A 26,531-nucleotide genomic window follows, 5' to 3' on the forward strand; every position below is an offset into this window, starting at 1 on the left:
TTTGAATTTGATCTTAAAGTCCTTTTATAGAAAACACTTTTGTTACGTAAATATATTTCAGAGGATTCTAGTAGGAATTCATAAGCTCTGGAAAGGACAACAACTGTAAAAGCTAAAGAAAACAATGACATGAATAACAAGATTTACCAGATTTGCCAGTAAAGGAAACCCCCTTCCATACATACAATGGCATAAATGAGGACATCAGGGCTGCATCCAAGTGAATACAAAGCAAGCTACAATGGATTCTACCTGGTACCTGCAGCAAAAGCATATATTATCAGCAAAATCTGTTAGAAAGCTGCGAAACACATCCTTGCAGCCATGCTGTGTGTTGCTATACTTTCCCACTAGGGGTCGCCCAAGGTCACCCAGAGAGTTCCACTCCCAGCCCTTCTGCTTTCCTCCCCTGCCTGCTGCCTCCTCAGAGCCGCTTCTGTTCTAAAATGCTCAAGGGGCTGGTGGCCCCGGATCCATAGAGCCCTCAGAAGCTGAAATAAAGGAATTCTTCACCCAGGTACCCAAGAACCACCCTTTGCACCATTTCTGTCCATCTACAATACGGACATATTACAAGGCAGCAGGGAAACTGTAAATGTATTTTTTAGGAAGGGGAAGAGGAGATGCAAGTCCTATGTGAGCAAATAGGATATTATCCTCATTTTGCAAGTGAGGAAATCGAGACTCAAAAAGGTTAAGCAACCTGTTCAAGGTCACACAGCTAGGGAACTTCAGAACTAGAATTGCCATCACACCCAGGTGGGTGAGAGCTCTGTCACTTGGTTACTAATCCCCACCCTCAGATCCGGGGGGCGAACAGGTAAGGAGAGTGTATGAAGGAGGGGTCATGAAGCAATGTCTCTTTCCTCCCCCAAAGGCCCTCCATGCCGTCCCCCTCTGCTCCAGGAAGGCTGTCGCCTCCCCCACTGAACCATGACACTTGAGGACGGAGTCTAGGTCTCTTCTTGACTCCCCATCCTCGCAGAATCCCAGAGTTTATTCACTCGTTCAGAACCCGAGCCCCACGCAGAAACGCTCGTCTTCAGTATGACTTGGCTTCCTTCCCCTCCTGGTCTCCCGTTCCTCCCTCAGTGCCTCCTCTCAGTTTCCCAATCTCCCCTCAAACCCTGTCAGTTCTACAACCAGAATCCAACGCAAGTCCCTGGACTTGTCCCACTAACTGTCAGACTGACCTGGAGCCTCTTCCTCCGACCACTGGACTTCATGTGGACTACCGACACATTTCTTTGGTCTCATGTTCTAAAAAATGAAGTGTAACTTATACATGGGGCTTCCCAGATGGCGCTAGTGGTAAAGAACCCGCCTACCAATGCAGGAGATATAAGAGACTCCGGTTCGATCCCTGGGTCGGGAAGATCCCCTGGAGAAGGGAATAGCAATCCTCTCCAGTATTCTTGCCTGGAGAATCCCATGGACAGAGGAGCCTGGTGAGCTGCAGTCCATAGGGTCGCACAGAGTTGGACACGACTGAAGCGACTCTGCATGCAAGCACAAAACGTATATATATAAAAATGCATACACTGAAGCATACAGATCCATGAACTGCACTAAGCCTCTTAACCAGCCTTTCTGATTCTCCCCAAATGCGCCTCTCCTCCATCCACAGGGCAGTTTCCAGTTGTATTGATACATGGGACCATGTCACTGCCCTGGACAAAACCCCCCAGCACGTTCTTCCTCTGGAATGTTTCAGGACAGAGACTTACACAGAATATAAGCACACCTTATTTTTGAGAAAGAAAAATATAAAGTCAGATATAAATTCTCCCTTAAGAAAGGAATTCATGGGACTTCCCTGGTGGTCTGGGGGTAAAGAATCCATCTGCCAATGCAGGGGATATGGACTCTATATCTGATCCGGCAAGATCCCATGGGCAGCTAAGCACGTGCCCCACAACTACTGAGGCACACACACCCTAGAGCTCGTGCTCGGCAACACTGAGAAGCCACCGCAATGAGAAGAAGCCCACACCTCAAAGAGTAGCCCTGCTCACTGCAACTAGAGAAAGCCTGTGCACAGCAACGAAGACCCAGTGCAGCCAAAAATAAATAAATAAAAGGAATTCACTTCCACTAAAGGGAAACTGTGAGGCACGAGGTTGTTGTTTAGTTGCCAAGTCATGTCTGATCCTTTGCATCCCCATGAATTGTAGCCCGCTAGAGCCAGACATCCTGGAATGTGAAGTCAAGTGGGCCTTAGAAAGCATCACTACGAACAAAGCTAGTGGAGGTGATGGACAGTTGAGCTATTTCAAATCCTCAAAGATGATGCTGTGAAAGTGCTGCACTCGATATGCCAGCAAATCTGGAAAACTCAGCAGTGGCCACAGGACTGGAAAAGGTCAGTTTTCATTCCAATCCCAAAGAAAGGCAATGCCAAAGAATGCTCAAACTACCGCACAATTGCACTCATCTCACACGTTAGTAAAGTAATGCTCAAAATTCTCCAAGCCAGGCTTCAGCCAATACATGAACCGTGAACTTCCAGATGTTCAAGCTGGTTTTAGAAAAGGCAGAGGAACCAGAGATCAAATTGCCGACATCCGCTGGATCATCGAAAAAACAAGAGAGTTCCAGAAAAACATCTATTTCTGCTTTATTGACTATGCCAAAGCCTTTGACTGTGTGGATCACTATAAACTGTGGAAAATTCTGAAAGAGATGGGAATACCAGACCATCTGACCTATCTCTTGAGAAACCTGTATGCAGGTCAGGAAGCAACAGTTAGAACTGGACAACAGACTGGTTCCAAATAGGAAAAGGAGTACGTCAAGGCTGTATATGGTCACCCTGCTTATTTAACTTATATGCAGAGTACACCATGAGAAACGCTGGGCTGGAAGAAACACAAGCTGGAATCAAGATTGCCGGGAGAAATATCAATAACCTCACATATGCATACGACACCACCCTTATGGCAGAAAGTGAAGAGGAACTAAAAAGCCTCTTGATGAAAGTGAAAGAGGAGAGTGAAAAAGTTGGCTTAAAGCTCAACATTCAGAAAACTTAAGATCATGGCATCTGGTCCCATCATTTCATGGCAAACAGATGAGGAAACAGTGGAAACAGTGTCAGACTTTATTTTTGGGGGCTCCAAAATCACTGCTGATGGTGATCTGCAGCCATGAAATTAAAAGATGCTTATTGCTTGGAAGGAAAGTTATGACCAACCTAGATAGCATATTAAAAAGCAGAGACATTACTTTGCCAACAAAGGTCCATCTAGTCAAGGCTATGGTTTTTCCAGTGGTCATGTATGGATGTGAGAGTTGGACAGTGAAGAAAGCTGAGTGCCGAAGAATTGATGCTTTTGAACTGTGGTGTTGAAGAAGACTCTTGAGAGTCTCTTGGACTGCAAGGAGATCCAACCAGTCCATCCTAAAGGAGATTAGTCCTGGGTGTCAATTGGAAGACTGATGTTGAAGCTGAAACTCCAATACTTTGGCCACCTCATGTGAAGAGTTGACTTATTGGAAAAGACCCTGATGCTGGGAGGGATTGAGGGCAGGAGGAGAAGGGGACGACAGAGGATGAGATGGCTGGATGGCATCACCGACTCGATGGCCAGGAGTTTGGATAAACTCTAGGAGTTGGTGATAGACAGGGAGGCCTGGTGTGCTGCGATTCATGGAGTTGCAAAGAGTCGGACGCGACTGAACTGAACTGAGGCTGGTCTTTCCATGGGATCTTCCAGGGAAGAATACTGGAGTGGGTTGCCATTCCCTTCTCCAGGGGATCTTCTCAACCCAGGGATCAAACCTGCATCTCCTGCACTGGGAGGTGGGTTCTTTACCACTGAGTACTTGGGCCTTGAAGAGTTTTGTTTATCCAGATGCTGAGCTGTAAAATGTCCCCAACTGGGAAGATGAGAAAGTGAATTTACAACCCAATGGAAAAAGAGCATAGTTTCACTGTGTATGTAAGCTACTGATCAACTAAATTTAATGTATGATTAAATTTAACCGTTTATTGTTGTTGCACTTGCTTCTCTTTACGATTGCTTTGTCTGTGTCCCACAGTTTTTCGTTTTTGTTTTTTAATTACTTATTTTTGGCTGCACTAGGTCATCACTGCTTCCTGAGGGCTTTCCCTAGTTGGGGCAAGCAAGGGCTACTCTCTAGTTGCTGCGCACAGGCTTAGTTGCTCTGTAGCATGTGCAATCTTCCAGGACCAGGGATTGAACCCGTGTCCCCTGCATTGGCAGGCAGATTCTCAATCACTGGACCACCAAGGAAGTCCCATTTTTGTTTTAAATAAAACCTACCCATTTTAAGTGCAAAAATGAAATTAATTTTGGCAAATGTTCGCTCATTCCCCTTTTTGGCTGAGCCTTCTTAGTTCACGCAACTATGAATCCACTTTTTTATAGATTTCTTTCCTTTTCTAGAATTTTAAATGAATAGGCCATACAATATTGGCTCCTTTCACGTGGCATATTTTTGAGATTCTTTTATGTTACTGCATGTCCCTGCAGTTCCTTTTCAATTCTGAGTAGTATTCCACTGTAAGGCTATATAACACAATTTCTTTAGCCTTTTACCAGTTGGTAACTATTTGGGTTGCTTACAATTTGGGACTACTATGAATAAGGCTGCGATGAACAACATTCATGTACAAGTTTTTGTGTGGACACATACTTGGCTCCCTCCCAAAAATGACAGATTGCTCTGATATTTCTTGCTATTCCATGCAAAAAATAAGTACTCTCTTACTACTGATTTACTACAGTCTTTCCCATATGAAAACAGACACACACAATGATTTGTGAAATACAGATTAGGAAACTGTAACAAGTCGGGACTTCCCTGGTGGTGCAGTGGTTAAGAATCCACCCTGCAATGCAGGAGACACAGGTTCAATCCCTGGTTGGGGACTAAGATTCCACCTGTAGCCGGGCAACCAAACCCAAACGCTGTAACTAGTGAGTCAGTGTGCCACAAGGAAAGATCCAACGTGATGCAGTGAAGATCCTGGGTGCCACAACTAAGGCCCGAGGCAGCCGAATAAATAAATAAGCAAATAAATAAAAAGAAAACTGTAAGAAGTCATATAATGTAACAAAATGAAGATTTTGTGTGTGTGTTACTTTCCCTATCTGCCAAGCATTAGGCAGCTCATGGCATAAGCATTTCATTATTTTCTCTCTCATAGTAGCCTTTGGAGGAGACAGTGCTGCTATTCTCATTTCCCATGTGGGAAGCTGGTCCAGGCTTTCACTGCTGAAGGTGATTGTTCCATCCCTGGTTGGGGAACTAAGATCCTGCAAGCCGTACAGCATGGCCAAAAAAAAGAAGAAAGATTTCAAATCGATAACCTAACCTTCTATCTTAAGACACTGGAAAAGAGGGAAAGAGGAGAAAATGGAACCTAAATCAAACAGGAGAAAAGAAATAAAAGTTAGAGCAGAAATTAATGAAAGAGACTAGAAAAACATTAGAGAAAATTAACAAAACCGAAAGTAGGTTCTTTGAAAAGATTGTAAACATTGACAAATCCTCAGCTAAGCTGACCAAGACGAAAAAGGAAAAGTCACAAAATTACTAGAATCAGAAAGAGAAGGGGACATTACTACTGACCTTACAGAAATAAAATCCTATCTCTTCCAATGACCAGAGTGTCATCACAGGCAGGTTACTTAAACTACCTGTGCCTCCATTTCCTCTACTCTTCAAAAAGACATCATTTTTCTCAAAGTTACGAAAAGTAAATGAAAGGATTTGTATCAAGTACCTGGTCAAGCTCAATTAATCACTACCACTTCTCTAGTTGATCAGGTCACTCTTTTCCTTTCCATCCACATCGGTCCTTCAGCCCATCTGTTCGGCTGCCTCTACCTTCCAAATATATTCCAGAAGCAACAGCTTCTTGCCTTGTCCACCACACCCCTAGTCAGTCCAAGTCACCACTCTCTCTCACTGACAACAGCCCAAGTGTTGCTTGCTACTCCTGCCTCCTCCCACAGTCTGTTCTCTACACAACCACCACAGCCTTGTTTTTAACACATAATGATGTGCACATCTCCCTTCTTCTGTTCTCAATGCTCCAGTGACTTCTCATTGGGTGTGGGGAAAAAATACACTTTTTGCCATGGTCTAGCGGGCCCTGCAAAATCTAGGCCAAGGTACCACTTTCCCCTTTGCCTGCAGGGCTCCAGCCACACTGGTCTTGTTATTCTTCCAACTCATCCGGCTCATTTCTGTCTCAGGGTCTTTGCTCTGGGTATTTCCTCTGCCCACAACATCCCCCTCTCTACAGATCCAAGCGTGGCTGGAGTTTCCACTTTATTAAAGACTCCACTCATCATCACTTCTCTGTTGGTATCTACAGTAGCTCAACCTCTTACTGTCTTACTTTCTATTTTTCTTCCTAGTACTTATCACTCTCTGACATTATTTATTTCCTGTCTCCCTTTACTACAATGTAATCTCCACGAGGCAGAGGCTTTACTTTACACACTGCTTTTACCTCCAGTGCCTAGATCAGAGCCTGACATGTAGAATGTGCTAATAAAGGTATGTTGAGGGACTTGCCTGGCAGTCCAGTGGTTAGGACTCCATGCTTCCACTGGGTGGAAGGTCCACTAGGGTGCGGGTTCGATCCCTAGTCAGGGAACTAAGACCCCAAATGCTGCACGGTGCGGCCCAGAAAAACAAGAAAAAGAAGAAGGACAATGCCTTTGGAAAATCAAATAAATAACTCAAAGAACTCTCTTTCCACCCCACAAAAACTCTACTACTTTCAAGTTTAAAAAATAAATAAAAGATCTGCTGAAACAGAAGAAAAAGCTCCAGAATAGGATCCACAGACAAATGGGACTTTATATTCGGTGCAGGACAAAGGCAGCATCTCAACCCAGAGGTAGAAAGGTAGACTAGTCAACACAGGGCGTTGGGACCACTGAGGAGACGTTTGGGAAAAAATCATTTGAAGATAGTGGATTTATCACAGGTATGCCACTAGACACCCTCTTGAAACTCTACTTTCAAAATGAAGAAACCAGGAGTTCCCTGGTGGTCCAGTGGTTGGAACTCTGCACTTTCACTGCCGAGGGCATGGGTTCAATCCCTGGTCAAGGACTAAGATCCCGCAAGCTGTGTGGCAAAAAAAAAAAAAAACCAGCATAACCCTACAAGAAAGAGGAGAACGGGAGAAGGGACCACACAACAAAATTGTCGGGGTAGAAAGTAAACGGGCAAGTATTATCAGATGGCAAAGCCAAGCTGGCAGTAAGGTGAAAATTTAACCTGATTTATACCACAGAATCCCCCAAAAGACTCAGAAATTAGTGGCATCTCTAGAAGGGGGCATGAAGGTGAGGTTGGGAGAGAGGGCTGCTACAGGAGGGAAAATTGGCAGAAGAAGGCTTAAAAAGCAGCTTGCTGTTTAGTCGCTCAGTCATGTCCGACTTTTTGCAACTCCAAGGACTACAGCCCGCGAGGCTCCTCTGTCCATAGGATTCTCCAGGCAAGAATACTGGAGTTGGTTGCCATTTCCTTCTCCAAAGAGCAGCTTAAATATATAAAATAGTAGACTCTTAGATCCCTTCCCTCTATTACTCCCCGCCCACCATGGCTGCAACCCAGACCCTGGCAGATCAGAAATTTATTTTTAGGCAGGTCAGAATTATTTTAGAATGTGGAAGAAGGTCCCTGGACAGGTAGCTACTAGACACAGGAGACTGAGAAGAAGCCAAGGAGAGGAATTATACGAAGCTTCATTTACTAACTGTTGAAGATGTCCAGATCCTCAGCCCTCTTCCTCTACTCAGCTCTGGGAACACTGCCAGTGAGACACAGAGCTCACAGTACTAAATGGTGAGATCCACCCACCCTGAGTCTACCCCCTCCCCCCCAGTTTTCATCCCCGGCTTGACTCCCAGAACTCTCAGCACAACAGGGAAAAAAAAAGATAGACTCATATCAGGGCATATCATCAAGAAATTCCAGTTTGCTAAGGATGAGAGGACATTCTAGAAATTTCTAGAGAAGCAAAAGTAGGTCATACGCAAAGTATCAGTATTCAGAATGACTTGGGATTTCCCAACTGCAATATTGAAAGCTGAGCGACAACAGAGTGATGCCTTCAAAACCTGATGAAACTTCTGGGTATATACTCAAAAGGATTGAAAACAGGAACTCAATAGATTTCTGCATACCCATGTCTATAGCAGCACTATTCACAACAACGGAAAGCGGAAACAACCCAAGCATCCATGGATGGCTGAATGGATAAACAAAAACATGGCATATACACATAGTAAAATATCATTCAGCCTTAAAAAAGGAAGGACATTCTGACACACGCTCCCACATGGATGAACCTTGAGGACACTGTGCTAAGTGAAATAAGTCAGACACAAAAGGACAAATACTGTACGATTCCACTTTTATATGAGGTATCCGAGTAATCAAATCTATGGCTACAAAAAGTAAAACGGTGGCCACCAGGGGCTGGGGAAAACAGGGAATAGGGAGTTACTACTTAATGGGTGCAGAGTTTCAGTCTGAGAAGATGAAGTCCTGGAGATGGATGGTGGTAATGGCCATACAACAATGTGAATGTACTTAATACCATGGAACTATACAACCCGAAAATGGTTAAAATGGTAAGTTTTATCTTACAGATATTCTTCCACAATAAAAAATATCCAAATAAAACTTATTTCCAACCTAATTTTTCTCATACACTCATGGGAGTGCAAATTCTGAAAGTTTATCCTACAACTGTACTCTGCGGAATGACAGATGTATATAAGGCTCCTTACTGCAGTTTTGTTTGTGACAGTTAATACTGGAATCAACCTACATGACAATCCCCAGCACAGCAGTAAGATAAATATGGTTTATCTACACAAAGAAATAAGAGGTAACTGCTGTGGGATTTCACTGGTGGTCCAGTGGCTAAGACTCTGAGCTCCCAACACAGGAGGCATGGGTTCGATTCCTGGTCAGGGAACTAGATCCCACATGCCACAACTAAGACCCAATGCAACCAAATAAGTAAATATATATATATATATATATATATATATTTATTTTTTAAAAAAAGAGGTAATTGCTGAAAAGAACAAGGGAGCTCTTCATGTATGAAGAGAGAAAGGCCTCTAAGATATACTGTTAAGTGAAAAAGGCAAGGTGATGAACAGATTGCATAAAGTAATCAATCACTTAAAAAGTAATCACTCCCTTCAGAAGTTTTGTTTCCGTGTCAAAATCAGAGTAAAAGGCAAGAAATTTCATTTCCAAAGGGCTTTCCAGATGGCACAGTGGTAAAGAATCCGCCTGCCAAGCAGGACACATGAGTTTGATATTTGAATCAGGAAGATGCCCTGGAGAAGGAAATGACAACCCACTGCAGTATTCTTGCCTGGAGAATCCCACAGACAGAGGAGCCTGGCGGGCTGCAGTCCATGCGGCTGCAAAGAGTTGGACACGACTTAGCTCTAAACTGCAGCAGGACAAACTATATTCAGGTCTTCTTAAGGGGTAAGGCTTAATCTCTACCAATATATTCATCCTAAGGGTTGAAGCCAGGTAAGGGCTTTGAGGGAACTGAAACTTATATAATTTGGGGGGCTTTTATTAAAGAAAAAAATGTAGTTTTAAATATATAAAATTGGCACAAGACTATTCAAAATGAGAAAAAAAGATAGCAAACTGCAAATTTTTAAACAACTAACAAATATCACATCACAAATATCACTATCACAAAAGCAGTCTTTTTTCCTACTTTTAAAAATCTTCTCTTATTTTTATAATTTTATTTATTTTTGTCTGCGCTGGGTATCCGTTGCTGCTTGGGCTTTTCTTTAGTTGCGGTGCACAGGCTTTCTCATTGTGGTGGCTTCTCTTGCTGCAGAGCACAGGCTCAAGGCGTGTGGGCTTCAGTAGTTGTGGCTCGAGGGCTCTAGAGCACAGGCTCGACAGTTGTGGCACACGGGCTTAGTTGCTCCTCAGCATGTGGGATCTTCCCTGCCATGTCTCCTACATTGGCAGGCAGATTCTCTACCACTAAGCCATCGGGGAAGTCCTTGGAGACACTTTTTTAAAAGAATATATTTATTTACTTACTTGGCTGCACTGGGTTCTAGCTTCATCATGTGGAATCATCAGTCTTCACTGCAGCATACAGGGTCTAAGCTGTAGCATGTGGGATCTAGTTCCCTGACCAGGGATTGAACCCAGGCCCCTTGAACGGGGAGTGCAGAGTCTTAGCCACTGGACCACCAGGGAAGTCCCTGGGGGTACTTTATTTGACCCTATGATAATAGCTTTGTAATACAATTTTTATAGAGAGAAAATAAAGATGACTCAGTTTTTCTTCTGAGGTGTACACTTATAACTGTGTACACTGCATTATTAAGTACATTCTTAGCAGAAGAAAAGTTCCATTTTTAATAAGTGTTGGTTAAAAACTGAGCCCTCTGCTTCCATTTTTATGGTCTCCATGATTGGAAGAATTTGCCACAGACCAGCTTCTGACTCAAGGTTTCAAACCCCGTCATATCTTCCTTTACCTAGGAACCTCTGATGTGGATTCTATAGGACATCTATACGGCGCTACTATTAATGCCTCTGTTCCTGTAACTCTGTGTCATGAAAGCCTTCCCTCTACCAGAACAGTTGTCAGTATCTGAACTGTTGGTGGAAGTGACTGCAAATCACATAACTAGATAAACCCAACCTAAATGCATTCTGGGCTTCCCCAATGGCTCAGTGGGTAAAGAATCTGCCTGCAATGCAGGAGACACAGGAGATGAGGGTTTGATCTTCGTTCAGATTGGGAAGACCTCCTGGAGGAGGAAATGGCAACTTAACACCAGTATTCTTGCCTAGAAAATTCCATGGACAGAAGAGCCTGGTGGGCTACAAGACTGAGTGACTTAAGCACACAAGCATTCAAACGCATTCTAACTAAACCTTTAGGTTGATCCTAAACAATGTCCAGAGCCAACAGAAGCCCACTTAGAACAAGCAGAACAGTGAGGAGGGAGGTCATGGTGGAATAAGACAGTGGTCTTAGGTGATTGCATGCGTGCTGTCGTGTCCGACTTTTTGTGACCCTATAGACTGTAGCCCTCGGGGCTCCTCTGTCCGTGGGACTTCCCAGGGAAGAACACTGGAGTGGGTTGCCATTTCCTCCTCCTGGGGATCTTCCCCACCCAGAAATTGAACCCACATCTCCTGAGTCTCTGGCACTGGCAGGCAGATTCTTTACCACTGAGCCACCTGGGAAGCCCCTTAAGTGATTGATTACAAGGAAAATTTCTTAATTTGTACATTTTATGGAAACATATGACCTCTTCAGGGCCTTGGAAGAGACAGAGGCAAGTAAGGGTCCTTAAAGTACAAACATCTGACTTCCCTGGTGGTCCAGTAGTTAAGAATCCACCAGACATGGGTTCAGTCCCTGGCCTGGGAAGATTCCACATGCCTCGGGGCAACTAATGCCATGGGCCACAACTACTGAGCCCACGTACCATAACTACTGAAACCCATGTGCCCTAGAGGAGCCCATGCTCTGCAACAAGAGAAGCCGCCACGATGAGAAGCCTGAGCACCAAAACTAGAGGAGCCCCTGCTCACTGCAACTACAGAAAGTCCATGCGCAGCAGCGAAGACCCAGCACAGACAAACTAGATTATTTTTAAACGCAGATTAAAAGATCCAAAGACAATTCTTCAGCCATTAAATGAGCAGAGATGAACACAAAACTGCTAACACTCGCGGCTAAGGACAAGGTAAGACAAGCACTCAAACACTACAAATGTTGTTAAGGAGAGCACTTCGTTAACATGCCTTACAAATATGCACTCCAACTCTTCGTCCCATTAATTCCACTTCAGAGAATCTATTTAAGGAAATTTTCAGAATTGCAAAGATATTTACTTCAAAATGTTAACTGCAGTTGTTGACAATCAGGAAAAAATTTAAATAAGAGGGAGGAGAGAAAAACACCTCTCAGGATGTGTGTATATATTTGCATGTGTCTACATGAACACAGAGAAAGGTGAGGAAGAAAACACACCTGCTATCACTGCTAATGGAAGGTGGGAATAAGGGGGAGGTTACTCACTTTTTCTTTCCATGCTTTTGCATTGTTCAACTTGCCATAATTAACATAGCGTATTTGCTTTTATAATGTAAAACATACTTCAGGAGGTAAGAAAGTTCCCATATATAAAAAAGATGAAAGCATGCCAAATAGAATCTGATCCCCATCTGAGACCCTAATAAAAAGAATGAAGAAAAATATAATCATTAAGTCTCCCAGTCCCCACAACAGCCAGCTCTGGAGGCTTATTTCTGCAGGACCCAGAGGTTTACAGGTAGGGACTACCAGAAAAATAGAAAGGGATTTTTTTCAATCCCCGAATTAAAAGCAGAACGCTCGCTAATTAATCTGGCCAGAAGCCAGAGGGCATCAAGAGACGAGACTGTGGTATTTCTACCTGCAGGTTACTGACTCATCTCTGCCACATCAACATCCCCAAGTTACAACTTGGGGACCATCGGAAATGCAAACTGCATAAGAAGAAAATCAGATAATCAACTGTAACTAGAAAACTATTTAAGAAAGTCATGCAGACATATACAATTTTTAAGTAATATTCCTCACCACTTAATCCTGAAAAGATAACAATTTTAAAGATTTTTAAAATCTTAATCTAGCGTTCTAATCTTTAACCCAGTGTTACCTGAACTATGGGCAAACAGACATTTATATATACAACATGTTGCTTTCAAAAACATTTAAGCCTCAGATGGTAAAATGCCAAAGAAGGAAGAGACCTTTAGGATTATCATGACCTATCCTCTCAATTCCCTCAGACGAAGAGAAAGAAATGGGAACTCGGGAGTGTCAAATGCCACACAGCTGTTAGAAGCAGAACTGAAGACTTCCTTGGTGGTCCAGGGGTTAAGAATCTGCCTGCCAAGGCAGAGGACACAGGTTCGATCCCTGGTCTGGGAAAATCCCACATGCTGCGTGGCAACTAAGCCCGTGCGCCATAACTACTGAGCCTGAGCACCGAAACAAGAGAAGCCACTGCAGTGAGAAGCCCAAGCACCACAATAGAGAAAACCCACACACTGCAGCGAAGACTCAGAGCAGCCAAAAATAATCATTAAAAAAAAAAAAGAAGCAGAGCTAAGACATCTTGATAATGGTATCTGCTCTTCTACAAATGCTGAATGCTATTCACAAAACGGTTTTTACACAGCCTTTATTTTCTCTGACCCCTACCAAAGCTAGATGTTTCCACAGATGAGAAAACTGAGGTTCAGTGGCTTTGGATGACTTGCTTCTATCATGAGGCTAGTTATCTCCAAACCCCAATTCCCATACCATTTCCACCACTGGGTGCTGCAGCCCAAACCCTTCGCGACAACCTAGGGGGTGGGTTCGCCAGCTTCAAGCACACCCTGTCAAAGCACTGGATGCTCAAAAATTAGATGAATGAGGCAACTTCCCTGGTGGTCCAGAGGTTAAGGATCCACCTTCCTGTGCAGGGGATGTGGGGATGATCTGTGGCGGAGGAAATGAAATCCCACGTGCCTCAAGGCAACTAAGCCCATGCTTGCATGTGTGCAAAGCCGCTTCAGTCATGTCCGACCCTTTGCAACCTTCCAGGCTCCTCTGTCCATGGGATTCTCCAGGCAAGAATACTGGAGTGGTTGCCGTGCTCTTCTCCAGGGAATCTTCCCGACCCAGGGGTCAAACCCAAGTCTCTTACGTTTCCTGCACTGACTGACCGACTGCATGACTGGGCGACTGAACCTGCACTGGCAGACGGGTTTTTTCCGCTGGCGCCACCTGGGAAGCCTGTGCACAGCGACTACTGAGCTGGAGATCTGGAGCCCACGTACAACAATTAGAGAAGCCAATGAGCTGCAACTAAGACCCAACGCAGCCAAAAAGTAAAAAAAATACTTTTTGAAAAATTAGATGAGTGAACACCCAACAACTAGGAGAAAGCTAAACAAATTGTATTGTAATTGCTCAACAAAATACTACAAGGCTTTTAAAGTAAGATGTTGATACACTAAAATTCATAGGAGCTGAAAATGCAGAACCTCAGAGAAGAGAGCCACAAATCTCCTAGACCTGAGACAGGTGGTCATCTGTTTGGCCTCAATTACCCAGATGGGCCTCACCTGATCACCCTGCCTCCCATCTCTTCCCACCTCTCCTCGGCCACTGTCTTGGAAATCTTTAGGAGTTCCCTACTTACCCACACTGCCAAAATTCTTCACCTCGTCCTTCAAGGCCCTTCAAGCCGATCCAACACAGCTGTTTTCTGAATTATTATTGACCCTGGCCTTTGCTGGATGCTTCCCCTCTCGCCCCCGGAGCCTCATCTCCTTTATGCCACTGGCTGTAACTTTGGCTCATGTTGGCTTCTGGTGAATATTGGTCCCTTTCCCCAATTCCATCGGTAGCTCCGATGGTAAAGAATTTGCCTGTAATGCAGGAGACCTGGGTTCGATCCCTGGGTTGGGAAGATCCCTTGGAGAAGGAAATGGCAACTCACTCCAGTACTTTTGCCGGGAGAATTCTATGGACAGAGGCTACAGTCCATGGGATCGCAGTCTGCGACTGAGCAACTAACACTAACAGGTGAAAAAGGTACTGGCTGGTTTCTTTGTTGTTTTCACTTTTGCGGACTCGGCCCACAGCACGTTGGATCTTAGTTCCCCAACCAGGGATCAAACCGGTGCAACCTGCATTGGAAGCAGGGAAGTCTTAACCACTAGATCACCAGGGAAGTTCCTTTTTTATTCCTTTTTTTTTTTTTAAGGGAAATACATTTGCATGACATTCATTTGAACCTATGCAACAATCAAGTTCACTAGAAACAGGAACAATCACGAAAAGACCCCCATTGCAATGAGCCTCAGATTTGGGTTTTCAGGTGCAGAGGCAGGCCTCCCTTATGCAACCAGTCCAGTCCCTTTTCTAGCCTGAGGGCCCTTGAGTTCCTGGGACTCTTTCTAAAATGGCCTCCTGGGGGCCACCAGGTTAGCCTGGGCTCTGAGGCCCCACCCACCTCTCTTTCCCTCTCCAAGCTCCACCCTAGACCTGTCCCAGGAGTCAGGACCCCAGGTTCATCACCACACCAGTCCTTCCCTCTCAAGAACACAGCTTTTCCGCACGTGAAAAAAGGCAGCAGGGCAGGGTGCAAAACTGGATGAGAGAAAAATGACAAAATAACTTCCCAGCTGGAAAAAGCTTTCCCACGAAAGTTCTCAGCAAGTATATCCAAACCCCCTTCGTGCTAGGACACCACAAAGCGACATAATAAATAAACCTAGGCCATCTCCTAGGTTAGCGCTCAGACTTACCCCAGTTCGACATACCGCTGTGCGTATGACCGTAAGCAATCGGCTCCCGGTGAGGCAGGGAGTTGTTTCACATTTTCCACCAAAGTAAATAGTGCTGCAAAGAACAATCTTGTGTAAGCATTCATCTTTGTTCTGCAACCATTTCTCAAGACATTCCTAGAAGTACACTTCCTGGCTTAAAGGATGCACATAAATTCTGGTACTTACCAGTTGAGAAACATTGTATGGTAATTCTCAAACTCTAGGAGCACTTAGGCTTTACCTGGGGAATTTGTTTACAATGCACCATCTTGATACACTACCAGCTGCCCTGTACCTCCTGACTCCCCCTCCCCCTCCAGGAAGTCTGGGGAGGGGCTCCTGAAGCTGCTTTGTTATCGGCTCCCAGGTGGCTGTGCTTCGGGCTAAAAGGAGGAAGGAGCTGCTCCCTTCCCTTCGTCCCGATGGATTGATACCTGCTGTAGCACAAGAGCTGGGAAATACTGGCCTAGGGGGCCACCGCTGGCTGAATACACAGGGTCATCCCATGCACTCGGCACAATGCCTGTCACCAAGTGCTGGGAACAGTCACGTCGCCAGGCTCACCTGGCTGCAGCTGTTTCCCCTTCCAGGTCCCCCTTACCTAGGCCCCCATCCCCTCTGTGATCCTAGTGAACAGGGCCTTGAGGTTTTACCTTTCTTACCTGAGACTTCATGCAAACCTTTTTCTCTCAGAAGGCTGTGGACAGAGCACCCCAATAAATTGTCTGGGGCCTCTAGTCGGGTCGTGGTTTCCCCATCTGAAATGGAAGCACCAGGCGGCAGTACTGGCACCCTGGCGATCCCATCGAGGACAGCAGTGTGGCCCACTGGGTTCTAAGCATTTGCCGGTTGGTCTGGCTTCAATGGGGAACCCAGGTGCACCTTAACAATCATTTAATAAGCATTCTGATGGGCTTAGGGCCTGTGGAGCAAACTAGATCTTTGTTCTGAGTTCTCCATAGTTAAAGTGCAGTTAAGACTGAAAGCCATTTCAAAGCTGCTGATTTCCAAGCTCAAGGGTCTCAGATCATCTGGGACCAGATGAGGAACCAGAGGCCCAGCAAAGGCCTTGCCCATTTTTAGGCTGACTCTGTGCTAGGCTCTGCAGGGCACAAAGTCTCCCCGAAAGGCCATTGGGTTGGTCAACAGATTATTTCTGTATGTGGAACAGAGAGCAAAGAACAGGGAGAGTGCTGGCAGGGTTGGGGAAGACCAAGGGACAGATACTAGAGTTGGGTGTCCTGGGGATAGGAAAAAGATACCAGCCAGGAGCACTGAGAGCTCTCGGGTGGTCTGCCTCCTTCAAAGGCCAGTCTCGATCAGTTAAAGGCTTGGCCTGCGCTCTTGGACACACCTGGGCTGAATGACACTGGTTGACCGTGTAACAAGCAATGGCCAAGAACCGCTCACGGGCAAACCAAGGACTGACATATAACAGCACCTACCGCATAAGCCGAGGGTGACACACACGCAATGCCTCGCTTAACGTCACTGCCTAAACATCACTGCCTTACAAACACTCCTTAAACACTGGCTGTTTTTCCCTTTGGCTGCCCCTTGTGTGATGAACTCTATGGCTACGTGCCTTGGGGTTGTGTCCGAGAGGTGACCTCCACCCGACTCTACGAGACCTTGAGGACAGAACCAGCGTCACATTCAGACCGGAGTCTTTACCAGCTGGGGCGGAGGAGGGGGGTGGTAAATCCCCGGACCAACTGGGCCTCAGTTTCCTCTGAGAATGGGAACAATCAACCCGCCGGCGGGAGATCCCCGCGGAGGGAACAGACGTTAGGATCTGCATGACTTCTCCTCCCCGTTACGGCCCCCACCCCCCAGCGTGGGGCACACAGTAGGCGCTCCGGAAACGCTCTCCGAAAGGAGGAACAGGCCACTTCCTGCCCCCCAAGCGGACCGTCCCGACTGGGGTCCCCAGCGCTCCTCTCCGGAGGCCATGCGGCATTCCTGCGGGCGGGGGTGGGCGCAGGAAGAAGGTGCCCTCCCGACCCCGCCCCCTCCGGACGCGATGGGCGGGGCCGAGCCCCCAGCCGCCGCGGGCCCGCCCCGCGGGGGGTGGGCATAGCGCACCGCGCTCCGCACAAAGTTTGTTTTCTCCCTCCGGGCGGGTGGGGGAGGGCGAGCCGAGCGCCGAGGGGAGGAGAGGGGATCTGACGTCAGGCCGCGAGGTGCTTTCCAGCCGCGAGCTGTCAGGCCAGAGTGTCAGGCCCGGCAGGTACGCGGCGCGCTCCCCCGGCGCCCCCCGCCCCCTGCCGGGACGCCCGGGACCGAGCCCGAGGCCGCGTGGACGGAAAAGCCGCTGGGGGAAAGTCAGTGCGGGGCGCCGGAGTTGAGGGGGGCGGATGGGGGCGGGGGGGGCGCGCGGACAACTTGGAAAGTTTCTTTCTCTCGGCCGGGCGGGGGAGGGGGCGTCGTCCTAGCGCGTGCGATTGAGGGTGTGTGAGTTCGGGTGTGTTTGTGAGTCCCGACTGCGGTGTGCTGGCGGGGGTCGGTCCTGGTACGGGGGGGCGCGGCTCCCTCGCCCTCCTTCCCCTCCCGGAGGAAGTTCGCTCGGGGCCCCTTGGTCGGGGGGGGGGGGAACCCAGCTCCCGAGGACCCCACCCCGGGAGAGGGCCGCCCCAGCCCCGGGGCCGGGGTTGAGCGCGCGGGGGGCGGGTTTGTTTGGTTTCAAAAGTGCACGTTGCTAACCGCCGGTCGCCCCCCCCCCGCCCCCCGCCGCGGCCAAGCCGGGGAGAGGCCCCCCGAGAGTGACAGCTGCGGGTGGGGGCAGCGGGAAGGTCTCGGAGCTGGGGGGGGGGCCGGGGAGCCCGCGCGAGTTCCCTTTTCCTTTGGAACAAAGGAAAGTCTGTCTCTGAGGCATCTGTCACTCCCGGGCGGGCCAAGGGAGCGGGGCGCGTGGGGCCGGCGACCCGAAGAAAGTTTGTGCGCGCCGGGTCCTTCGGGCAGGCCGAGTCGGAGCCGAGCCTCCCTCTGAGGGGAAGCGCGCCGCCTCCAGGGCAGGGGGCGGCCAACATGGAGTCTGGGCGCAGGGCTGGGGGGGGGGCGGTGCGGAGGTGGGAGCCCAGCCCCCTCCCCTCCCCCTCCGGGCCGAGTTCGGAGCACAAAGCCGAGCGCGCAGGCTCGGCCGGCCCCGCGCCCCGAAGAGTCAGCCAGCGCCGAGCGGCGGGGGAAGGGGGGTGGGAACCAAACTTTTTCCTGCCCTGGGACAGACACGTGAGTTTTCTTTCTTCCCGAGCCCCCGCCCCACGGGGGTGGCGGACCCGGCGGGGAGCCGAAGCGCCGAGTGTGACGCAGGGTGGCTGCGGGGGGGTGGGTAGCGAGGGGTGCCGGCGCCCCGAGCGCAGGCCGATTCCCCGGCCGCCCCGGGAGCCATGTGCTCCGACTCGGGTCTGGGCCGCGGGGGAGGCTGCGCGCTTTGTGTGAACTGCTGGGAACGCCGCGCGAGGGCTCGGCCCGGGGGAGTGTCGGCAGAGCTGCAGGGAGTTGTCAGAAAGTCGGTGCGGGAGTGCTTGCAGGTCCGGCGTCGTGGAGTGGTGCCCCGGGTGTTGTGTCCGGAGGGTGCTGCCGCAGGCCAGTGAGGGTAAGAACTGATCACTGGTGTGATGTGGTCGGGAGTTTTCCCAGTCTGAGAGTTCGTGGGTGGGTGAGTCGTTTGGAGTTCTTGGGTGGGCGTATATCCAGGAACTGGTTGCATGGTACCAGTTGTTCGTGCTGGAGGTGGGATTTGTAAACTGTGTGTCTGCTGTATTTGTCGGTGGAAATCGTGGGGGTTCCAGGGGCTGAGCAATGGGTTGGTGCCAGTTATCGGAGTGCTGTTAAGAGTTGCCTGGTGTGAGGCTTGGTGGGAGTGTGGGGTGTGTATGTGGCGAACCTCCCAGCTTAGGGTTTGTGAACGGTGTCTGCTGTATTTGTCGGTGTATATCATGGCTGGGGCGCAGACACTGCGGTGGGGAAGTCTGTGCAGGGTCATCTCTGCAGGCCACCCACTGGAACCCTACAGACTGGGATTTGACTGGCAGCCAGGGTGGAATTTGTGCAGATCACCTCGGGTAAACTCACAGCCTGCCAGGGCTGCATCCTTGCCTGAGCTCAGGTCCCGACTGCCCTGGCCAGCTAAACCTCAGAAACCTGACCTCAGAAAGCAGCCTGCTGTTGGTGCTGAGGAGTGGCATCTCTAACCAGTGCCTGTCTCACCTCCAGGTGTCCTGGCTGGGAGAGTAGACCCTTCCCTCGAAAGCCTGGCCTAGCCAGCCCAGATATCTGGGCTCTGGCCCAAGTCGAGGAAACAAAACCTGGGAGATGCCAGAGTCTGCTGGCCCAGACTGCGAGGGAGCTGTTAAAAGGCTGAGGAGGGAGGAGCCTTGAGATTCTGGCATCAGCTTGTCCTGGAACTTTTGGTTTTAAAAATGTAAATCTCTTACTGCGTTTGCAAAGGAGAACTTTTGGGGGGGTGGGGTATGAGCAACTGAGTTGGGAGTGTCTAGGGAACACCTTCCTTTGATTGACAGATGACGAGGAAGGTCAAGCCCAGAGAGGGAAGGTTGCTTGCCCCAGGTCACACAGCCAAACTAGAGGAACCAGAGCTGGCCCAGCCTTTGCTCATTTTCGTGGATTATTGAGGCACTGATTTCTGGGACCAGACCAAGGGCTAAATGACAAAGGAGAATGTCAGAGCGACAACCAGTAGGGATAATTCAACATTTCTGCAGGGTATACAGTAGGTACACAGTAAATGTTGCATGGATTGCTGTAGGAGTGTGGAGATTGATAGGGTTTCCAGACTCCAAACTGGGTCTTGGGAGACTTGGGAAGCAAGAAGGCATGGGGGCAGGGCAAGCTATCAGGGTCCAAACCGTGCTTCCATACCATATCCTGGAGGTCAGATTTTTTTTTTTAATAACAACTTTATTGAGGTATAATTCACATACCATACAGCTTACACTTTTATTTTTTTGGTTATGCTAGGTCTTCGTTGCTGCTCACAGGCTTTCTCTAGTTGCCTTGGATGGTGGAGGGGGTGCTCCTCTTTGTTGTGATGCGAGGGCCTCTCATTGTGGTGCCTTCTCTTGTTGTGGAGCATGGGCTTAGTTGTGCACAGGTTTAGTTACTAACTCTTCGGCATGTGGGATCTTCCCTGACCAGGGATCAAACTTGTTTCCCATGCATTGGCAAGCGGATTCTTATCCACTATACCACCAGAGAAGTCCCCAAATCAATGATTTTATCACCTGGAAAAGAAACTTTGTACCCTTTAGCAATCACTCTTCTATCCCCTTCCAGCCCATTCTGAACATTTCATAAAAATGGAATCATACAGTGTATGTTTTTTTACTTAGCATAATATTTGCAATTTCTTGCATACTGTAGCCTGTATAGAGACTTCCTTTTTACGGCCAAATAATATTCTACTGTATTATGGGTAGACCACATTTCATTTATCCATACATCTGTTGGAGGACTCTTGGGTTGCTTCCACCCTTGACTGTTATGAATAATGTTACTATTAATGAATAATGTTGTATAAGGTTTTGTATGGACATGGGTTTTCACTTATCTTCATAACCAGCTACCTTAGGCGTGAAATTACTGGGTCCCATGGTAACTGTTTAACAGCCATAGTATCTTGGAAGACTTTTTGAATCTCTCTGGGCTTTCGTTTTTCTTATCTATAAAATGATGATGATATTAGTTTCTCCCTCACAAGGGCATGTGTGAGGACTGAATGAGATAACAAATGGGAAGTGCTCGGTACAGAGCACAGAAAACAGGCCTCAATGGTAGCTGTAATTACTATCTGGTTCTATTTATTAATGATCTGCCATTTGTTTCAATAGTTTTCTCTGGCCTGATGAACTAGAGGCATTTTGGGCTCTTCCTTCTACCTTGCCCAGGCTTTGGTGTGGCCTGAGACTGAGTTTCGATTACCCCATTTTTGGCTTCCCAGGCTCTAATGACGTGCTGAGAAGAGGGTCACAGGCAGCACGTGGTAATAATATCCCCATCCCCTTTGTCACCTGTTTCAGGCTTGCCTGAGGTCTCGCCTTGCCCCTAGACACCATGTCAGACAGTGACCTGGGCGAGGAGGAAGGCCTCCTCTCCCTGGCAGGCAAGAGGAAGCGCAGAGGGAACTTGCCCAAGGAGTCGGTGAAGATCCTTCGGGACTGGCTGTACCTGCACCGCTACAACGCCTACCCCTCAGAGCAGGAGAAGCTGAGCCTTTCTGGACAGACCAACCTGTCGGTGCTGCAGGTAAGCAGGGGCTCGCAGGAGACTCAGATTCTGGTTCCATCCCAGGCCTGTCACTGACTCAGCTGTGTGGCCTTGGGCTGGTCACCTCCCCTCCCTGGGCCCTAGTTTCTTCTTGGGTCAGGTGAGAATAGCCAGCCTCTCTGCCTCACGGGAAGACAACTGCATGAAGACTTCACAGCTAGATTTCGGATTCTGGAGTGTTCTGAAGAGGCAGGGAATTGTTATTAATGTCTGGGTGTCATCATTAATGCAGGAGGCCAAGAGAAGGTGAAAAGCACCCAGACTGGTGCTTGGATGGTAGTTTGGTTTCCAGGGGCAGCCGGTGATCTGCAGACTGGTTAAAAAGGATTTGAAATCACAGTGAAGGAAAGGGCAGAAGGGAGAGATTCTGGGGTCAAAACCCGATTCTGCCACACAGGAGTTGTGAACCACACCTTGATTTCCCATCTGTAAAGTGGGATTAGACTACCTGACTGAACTGTTGTGAGGAAGAGATTCAGAACTGGATGTGAAAGTGCTCTTGAAACCACAAACATGAAGACGCTCAAAGAAGCCTGTTACCACTTTTGGTCAGAGTGAGGGGAATTAGCTACTTTGAATTGTCCCTGTTGCTGATCTGCAGGTGTGTGTGTTCTGTTTTCATGATGCTGAGGTAAGACACCCGACCTAAAGCAGGCCCCCAGCCTAGCAAAGGCCCACCTCCATGCCCACCGCCCCCCTTCCACTTCTGTTCTTTCCTGGCCCGTTACTCCAGTCCATGGACTCCAGTCCCTACCTCTCTTTCCCTTACCCAACTCCAAACCTCCCACATCTTCCAGCTGTTTTCCCTCTTCTACAAAGCCTCATAGTGAGTATTCAGCCCTCTGAATTCCTGTCACCTGACTTTATACCTGCTGGGCGGTGGTTAATTGGAGTTTGTCTATGAGAAAGGCTCTAGAGTTACAGACCCTGACTCAGATCCCATCTTCTCCACAAGAGGAAGCCTGGACCTTGGCCAAGCGACTGCCTCCTCTCTGAGCTTCATGTTTCCTCATCTGAGAAAGGGAGATGTTGGTAGCACTTTGATAGTAGGTCAGGGCACGAGACCGAGAAGAATTCAAGGCTTACTGGGAGGTGTTGGGCAAGGGCGGTCGCTTCTGCTCTCCCTCTCATCCTCTCCTAGATCACAGGTCTTGCCTAGCACTTCCGAGACCCTCAGTGTAACGACAAGTGCTATATGCTGGGCAGAGCTGGGACCCCGGAAAGGATCCAGACACAGGCCTACCCTAGGCAATGTCTAGTCTGGGATGGGACACTTGGGGAGGACCCGGTCACTGATGTTTGGAAGAAGTGATCACCGCTGGGACAGATGGCAGCAGAGATGAGGGCAGGGCTTCTGAGCAGGCGTGGAGCCTCAGAAGGCCTCCCAGAAGAGGTGGACTTGAACTCACAGGATATAGAACAGCACAGGCCAAAGACAGGCGCCTAAGAGCCAGGATTACCTGGATAGCCTCTTGCCAGTCTTCTGCCCGCAGCCTTGTTCCTCCTGTCTCTCGGGCCCTTGAACTCTCAGGCCTCCTGGACTTCTCCCTTGGTTTCTTTTTGACCTCTCTTGAGCCTGGCTTACTTTGGTGAAGCGTTTTCTCAGGAACTCATGCTCTGACTCCCGCAGCCGAGGGTGGAGACCAGTGCTGTGTATTCCAGTATGCCTCTACCTGTGCTGCTAAACCACCTGTCACACTTTTTTGAAATTGTTTTTTATCAGGGACACTATTTCTCAAGCCTGAATAATGTACTGATTTCTCTTAAAGAAAATATTTTTCATGGACTTGCCTACCTCACAGTGTTGACTTGAATAATTTTTATCACATTGCTTAAGCATGTACAAACATAAAACTGGGTTTTAAAGAAAAAAGCTTCTTGCTTTTGCTCTTATACACTACTGTAAAATAACCAGTTTTCCAAGGTAAAGAAATGTAAAAGGAATGAGATTCCATCCAACTGCATTAATATCAAATGGTGGATGGTGTGTTGACTGCACTAGGATGAGTAGGAAGACAGAGGCGCTGCCTGGCTCCAGAGTTGAGCAAACCTGGGTGGCCAGAGGCCACGGCACTGCTACTTGTGACCAAAATGGAAACATAAGACCAAACCGTTCTTGTGCGGAACTCGTGGGCCCCTCAGATGCCACAACCCCAGATGCCTGCATTACAGAAATGTAGGTCTGGGGCATGGATTAGCTGCTGCAGACTAGAGGCTTCTGCAGAAGGGCCGGATCTCGGCATCCCCTGGTGGGAGGGGTTCAGAGGTGGCCACCCTGCACTAGAGTCATGCTGAGAGTTGAGGAGCAGTCTGGACCATATGTTTTTTTTTTTTTTAATATTTGTTTAACTGTGTCAGGTCTTGGTTGCAGCACGAGTACTCAGTAGTTGTGGTGCTTGGGCTTAGTTGCCTCGCAGCATGTGGGATCTTAGTTACCTGATCAGGGATCGAACCTGCATCCCCTGCACTGCAAGGCAGACTCCCAACCTCTGGGCCACCGGGGAAGTCCCCCAACTGGCGTTCTTGATGAAAACTGTACTATGAATCCCAAGCAGCTCCAGCTGTACACCCATGTGTGAAGGTCTCACCAGCACCCCAGATTTCCTGACTGACAACAGGTAATTTCTCCAAGCTGGATCCTTCCTTCTCTAAGGAACCCCTTGGATAGTCCTTTCTCAACTCGTTGGATCTCGCCAGTTCCTATACATTTGCTGCTGTTGTTTAGTCGCTCAGTCATGTCCGACTCTTTGCGACCCTACGGACTGTAGCCCAGCAGGCTTCTCTGTCCATGGAATTTCCCAGGCCAGAATACTGGAGTGGATTGCCATCTGCTTCTCCAGAGGCTCTTCCTGACCCAGGGATTGAACCGGTGTCTCCTGCACTGGCAAGTGAATTCTTTACCACTGAGCCACCAGGGAAGCCAGTATTTCAGGAATATGGCTTCTCTCCTACCCTGATTCAACCTGGATCACCTGTCACTCCCCTACTTAAAACCTTTCAGTGGCTGCTGTACCAGTCTGCATAGCAGGCCTCATCCCCGGCCTCCTGTGTTCTTGTCACCCTGATAGATACCCAGACCCCTTTGCTCCCACTCCTGACCCCTAGAGGAGCTCTGTGCTTTCACAGCACCGCGATTGGTCAGCATATGGAATTGACTGATGGCCCTTTTAAAAAAAACTGATTGGTTTATTTGGCTGTGACTGGTCTTGGTTGCTCCATGTGGGATCTAGTTCCCTAACCAGGGATTGAGCCCAGGCCCCCTGCATTGGGAGTTCGGAGTCTTAGTCACTGGTGCCGTGCTTAGTCACTCAGCCCTGTCCGACTCTTTGCCTGCCAGGCTCCTGTGTCCATGGGGATTGTCCAGGCAAGAATACTGGAATGGGTTGCCATTCCCTTCTCCAGGGGATCTTCCCAACCCAGAAATTGAACCCAGGTCTCCACATTGCAGGCGGATTCTTTACCCTCTGAGCCACCAGGGAAGCCCTGAATGATTTTTAGAACACTAAACTCAAGAAGCCTAGTCTTATTTATCATACAGCCTAAGTGTTAGCTTAATGCCAGGTATCTGGTAGGTGCTCAGTAAATAAATCTTGAAGTGACAAAGCGAAGATTAAACTGTTGGAAATGTCAACAGTGAGGACTTCGGAAGTACGGAAATGCAGTGGCTCCTCAACCTGGAAAAGGTGCTGTAAGCCAGTCCCTGGAGGCATCTCTTTTTCCTGTATTTAATTTTTAAAATTTCCGTATTTATTAAGAACATTTGCAAATAACCGCAAAAGTAAGAGAATATTGTAAATACACCTCTGGCATCCATCACCTGGCTCCAGCCAGCATCAACATTTTGCCAAGCTGCTTCTCTCTCTCCCCAGGGACATCCCTTTTGATTGTCTCCTTTAAGTGGCCCAGGAGCAATCTCATTAGCAAGTCAATGAGTCATTTAACTAACTGGTTTGCTGGTACTTGCCCCCAGGCTAGGCAGTTGCGAGGGTAAAAGCAAAAAGTCGTTTGTGAAGGATTTTCACAGGTCCCAGTGACACCCTCTAAGCCCACTGTGTTGCTGTGCTTTCTAACTGTTCTAAGGGCTGCCTGTTGGGCAGGGAAGGTAAGCGTGGCAGGGAGAGGTGGGCCCATTTCCCTCCATCGTGTGGAGTATTGATGGGGGGTGTGCTCTGTGCCGGACCTGGTGCTGTGTCCTGGAAACACCACAGTAGAACAGGCACTGCCGCCCCGCCCCGCCCCGCCCCGCCCCGCCCCCCCCGCGGGAGGGAGGGAAGGCATTCAAAGGACTAAGAATTCAGTGTAGTTAATTACCAGTGTGGTGTCAGCTGAACTGCCCTGGTAGGCAAGGCTTCTCTCAGGAAGCTGAATCTGACTGGAATCCTGACAGACTTGAAGGATCCGGGAGGTGGGATCAGCAGTCCCTCTGGTACTTGTCCTGGGCCAGAAAGGAGCCGAAGCTGTAGTGACCTGCTGCTTGGCCAGGGGTGGCCTGGCCCTGCCCTGGCATGCATAGTCATGACCCTATGAACTGCAGCCCGCCAGCCTCCTCTGTCTATGGGATTTCCCAGGCAAGAATACTGGAGTGGGTTGCCATGCCCTCCTCCAGGGGATCTTCCTGACCCAGGGATCAAACCTGTGTCTCTTACATCTCCTGCATTGGCAGGCGAATTCTTTACCACTGAGCCTTTACCATTCGAAGTTGCTCTTTTTACTCCAAAAGGCTCCAAAGCCAGACTCCCTGCTGCTTCCTGCAAGTAACCACTGTCTCCCCACCTTAAGGCTTTTCATCTGTGTGTTTTCTGAGCCTTTGTGTAAAGCTTTTTTGTTTAAATAAGGGGTTTGTCCCACTAGGACAAGTG

The 26,531-nt window shown here is 48.4% G+C and overlaps 1 protein-coding gene and 2 long non-coding RNA genes across 13 annotated transcripts in view; 1 reads left to right on the plus strand and 2 right to left on the minus strand.

Moving 5' to 3' along the window:
* LOC145533184 (uncharacterized) lies at window positions 1-17,430 on the minus strand. The gene is made up of 5 exons (XR_014073905.1): window positions 16,973-17,430; window positions 15,367-15,460; window positions 1,420-1,499; window positions 1,194-1,260; window positions 1-259 (listed from the first exon to the last, which is right to left on the minus strand). It is a non-coding gene; the product is annotated as an uncharacterized LOC145533184 (long non-coding RNA).
* TGIF2 (TGFB induced factor homeobox 2) overlaps window positions 16,892-26,531 on the plus strand; it is a 20,825-nt gene continuing 11,185 nt past the window's right edge. For 2 of the 11 annotated variants that reach the window (XM_081560142.1, XM_081560151.1), the window contains exons 1-2: window positions 17,561-17,711; window positions 21,426-21,651. In XM_081560142.1, coding sequence (XP_081416268.1) covers window positions 21,460-21,651 — 192 coding nt within the window. In that variant the 5' untranslated portion in view covers window positions 17,561-17,711; window positions 21,426-21,459. Of the gene's footprint in view, window positions 17,379-17,560; window positions 17,712-18,518; window positions 18,616-18,713; window positions 18,983-19,602; window positions 19,811-21,425; window positions 21,652-26,531 lie in introns of those variants that run through there. The other 9 variants (XM_081560147.1, XM_081560148.1, XM_081560152.1 and 6 more) reach the window with 9 other exon arrangements.
* LOC145533186 (uncharacterized) overlaps window positions 25,183-26,531 on the minus strand; it is a 2,671-nt gene continuing 1,322 nt past the window's right edge. The window contains exons 3-4 of the long non-coding RNA XR_014073907.1: window positions 25,984-26,107; window positions 25,183-25,391 (exon numbers count right to left, since the gene is read on the minus strand). This is a non-coding gene — a long non-coding RNA (uncharacterized LOC145533186). The remainder of the gene's footprint in view (window positions 25,392-25,983; window positions 26,108-26,531) is intronic.

The sequence above is a fragment of the Giraffa tippelskirchi genome, chromosome 13 (assembly GCF_054371585.1).
Source record: "Giraffa tippelskirchi isolate mGirTip1 chromosome 13, T2T-mGirTip1v1.2.pri, whole genome shotgun sequence".
Classification (NCBI taxonomy): domain Eukaryota; kingdom Metazoa; phylum Chordata; class Mammalia; order Artiodactyla; family Giraffidae; genus Giraffa; species Giraffa tippelskirchi.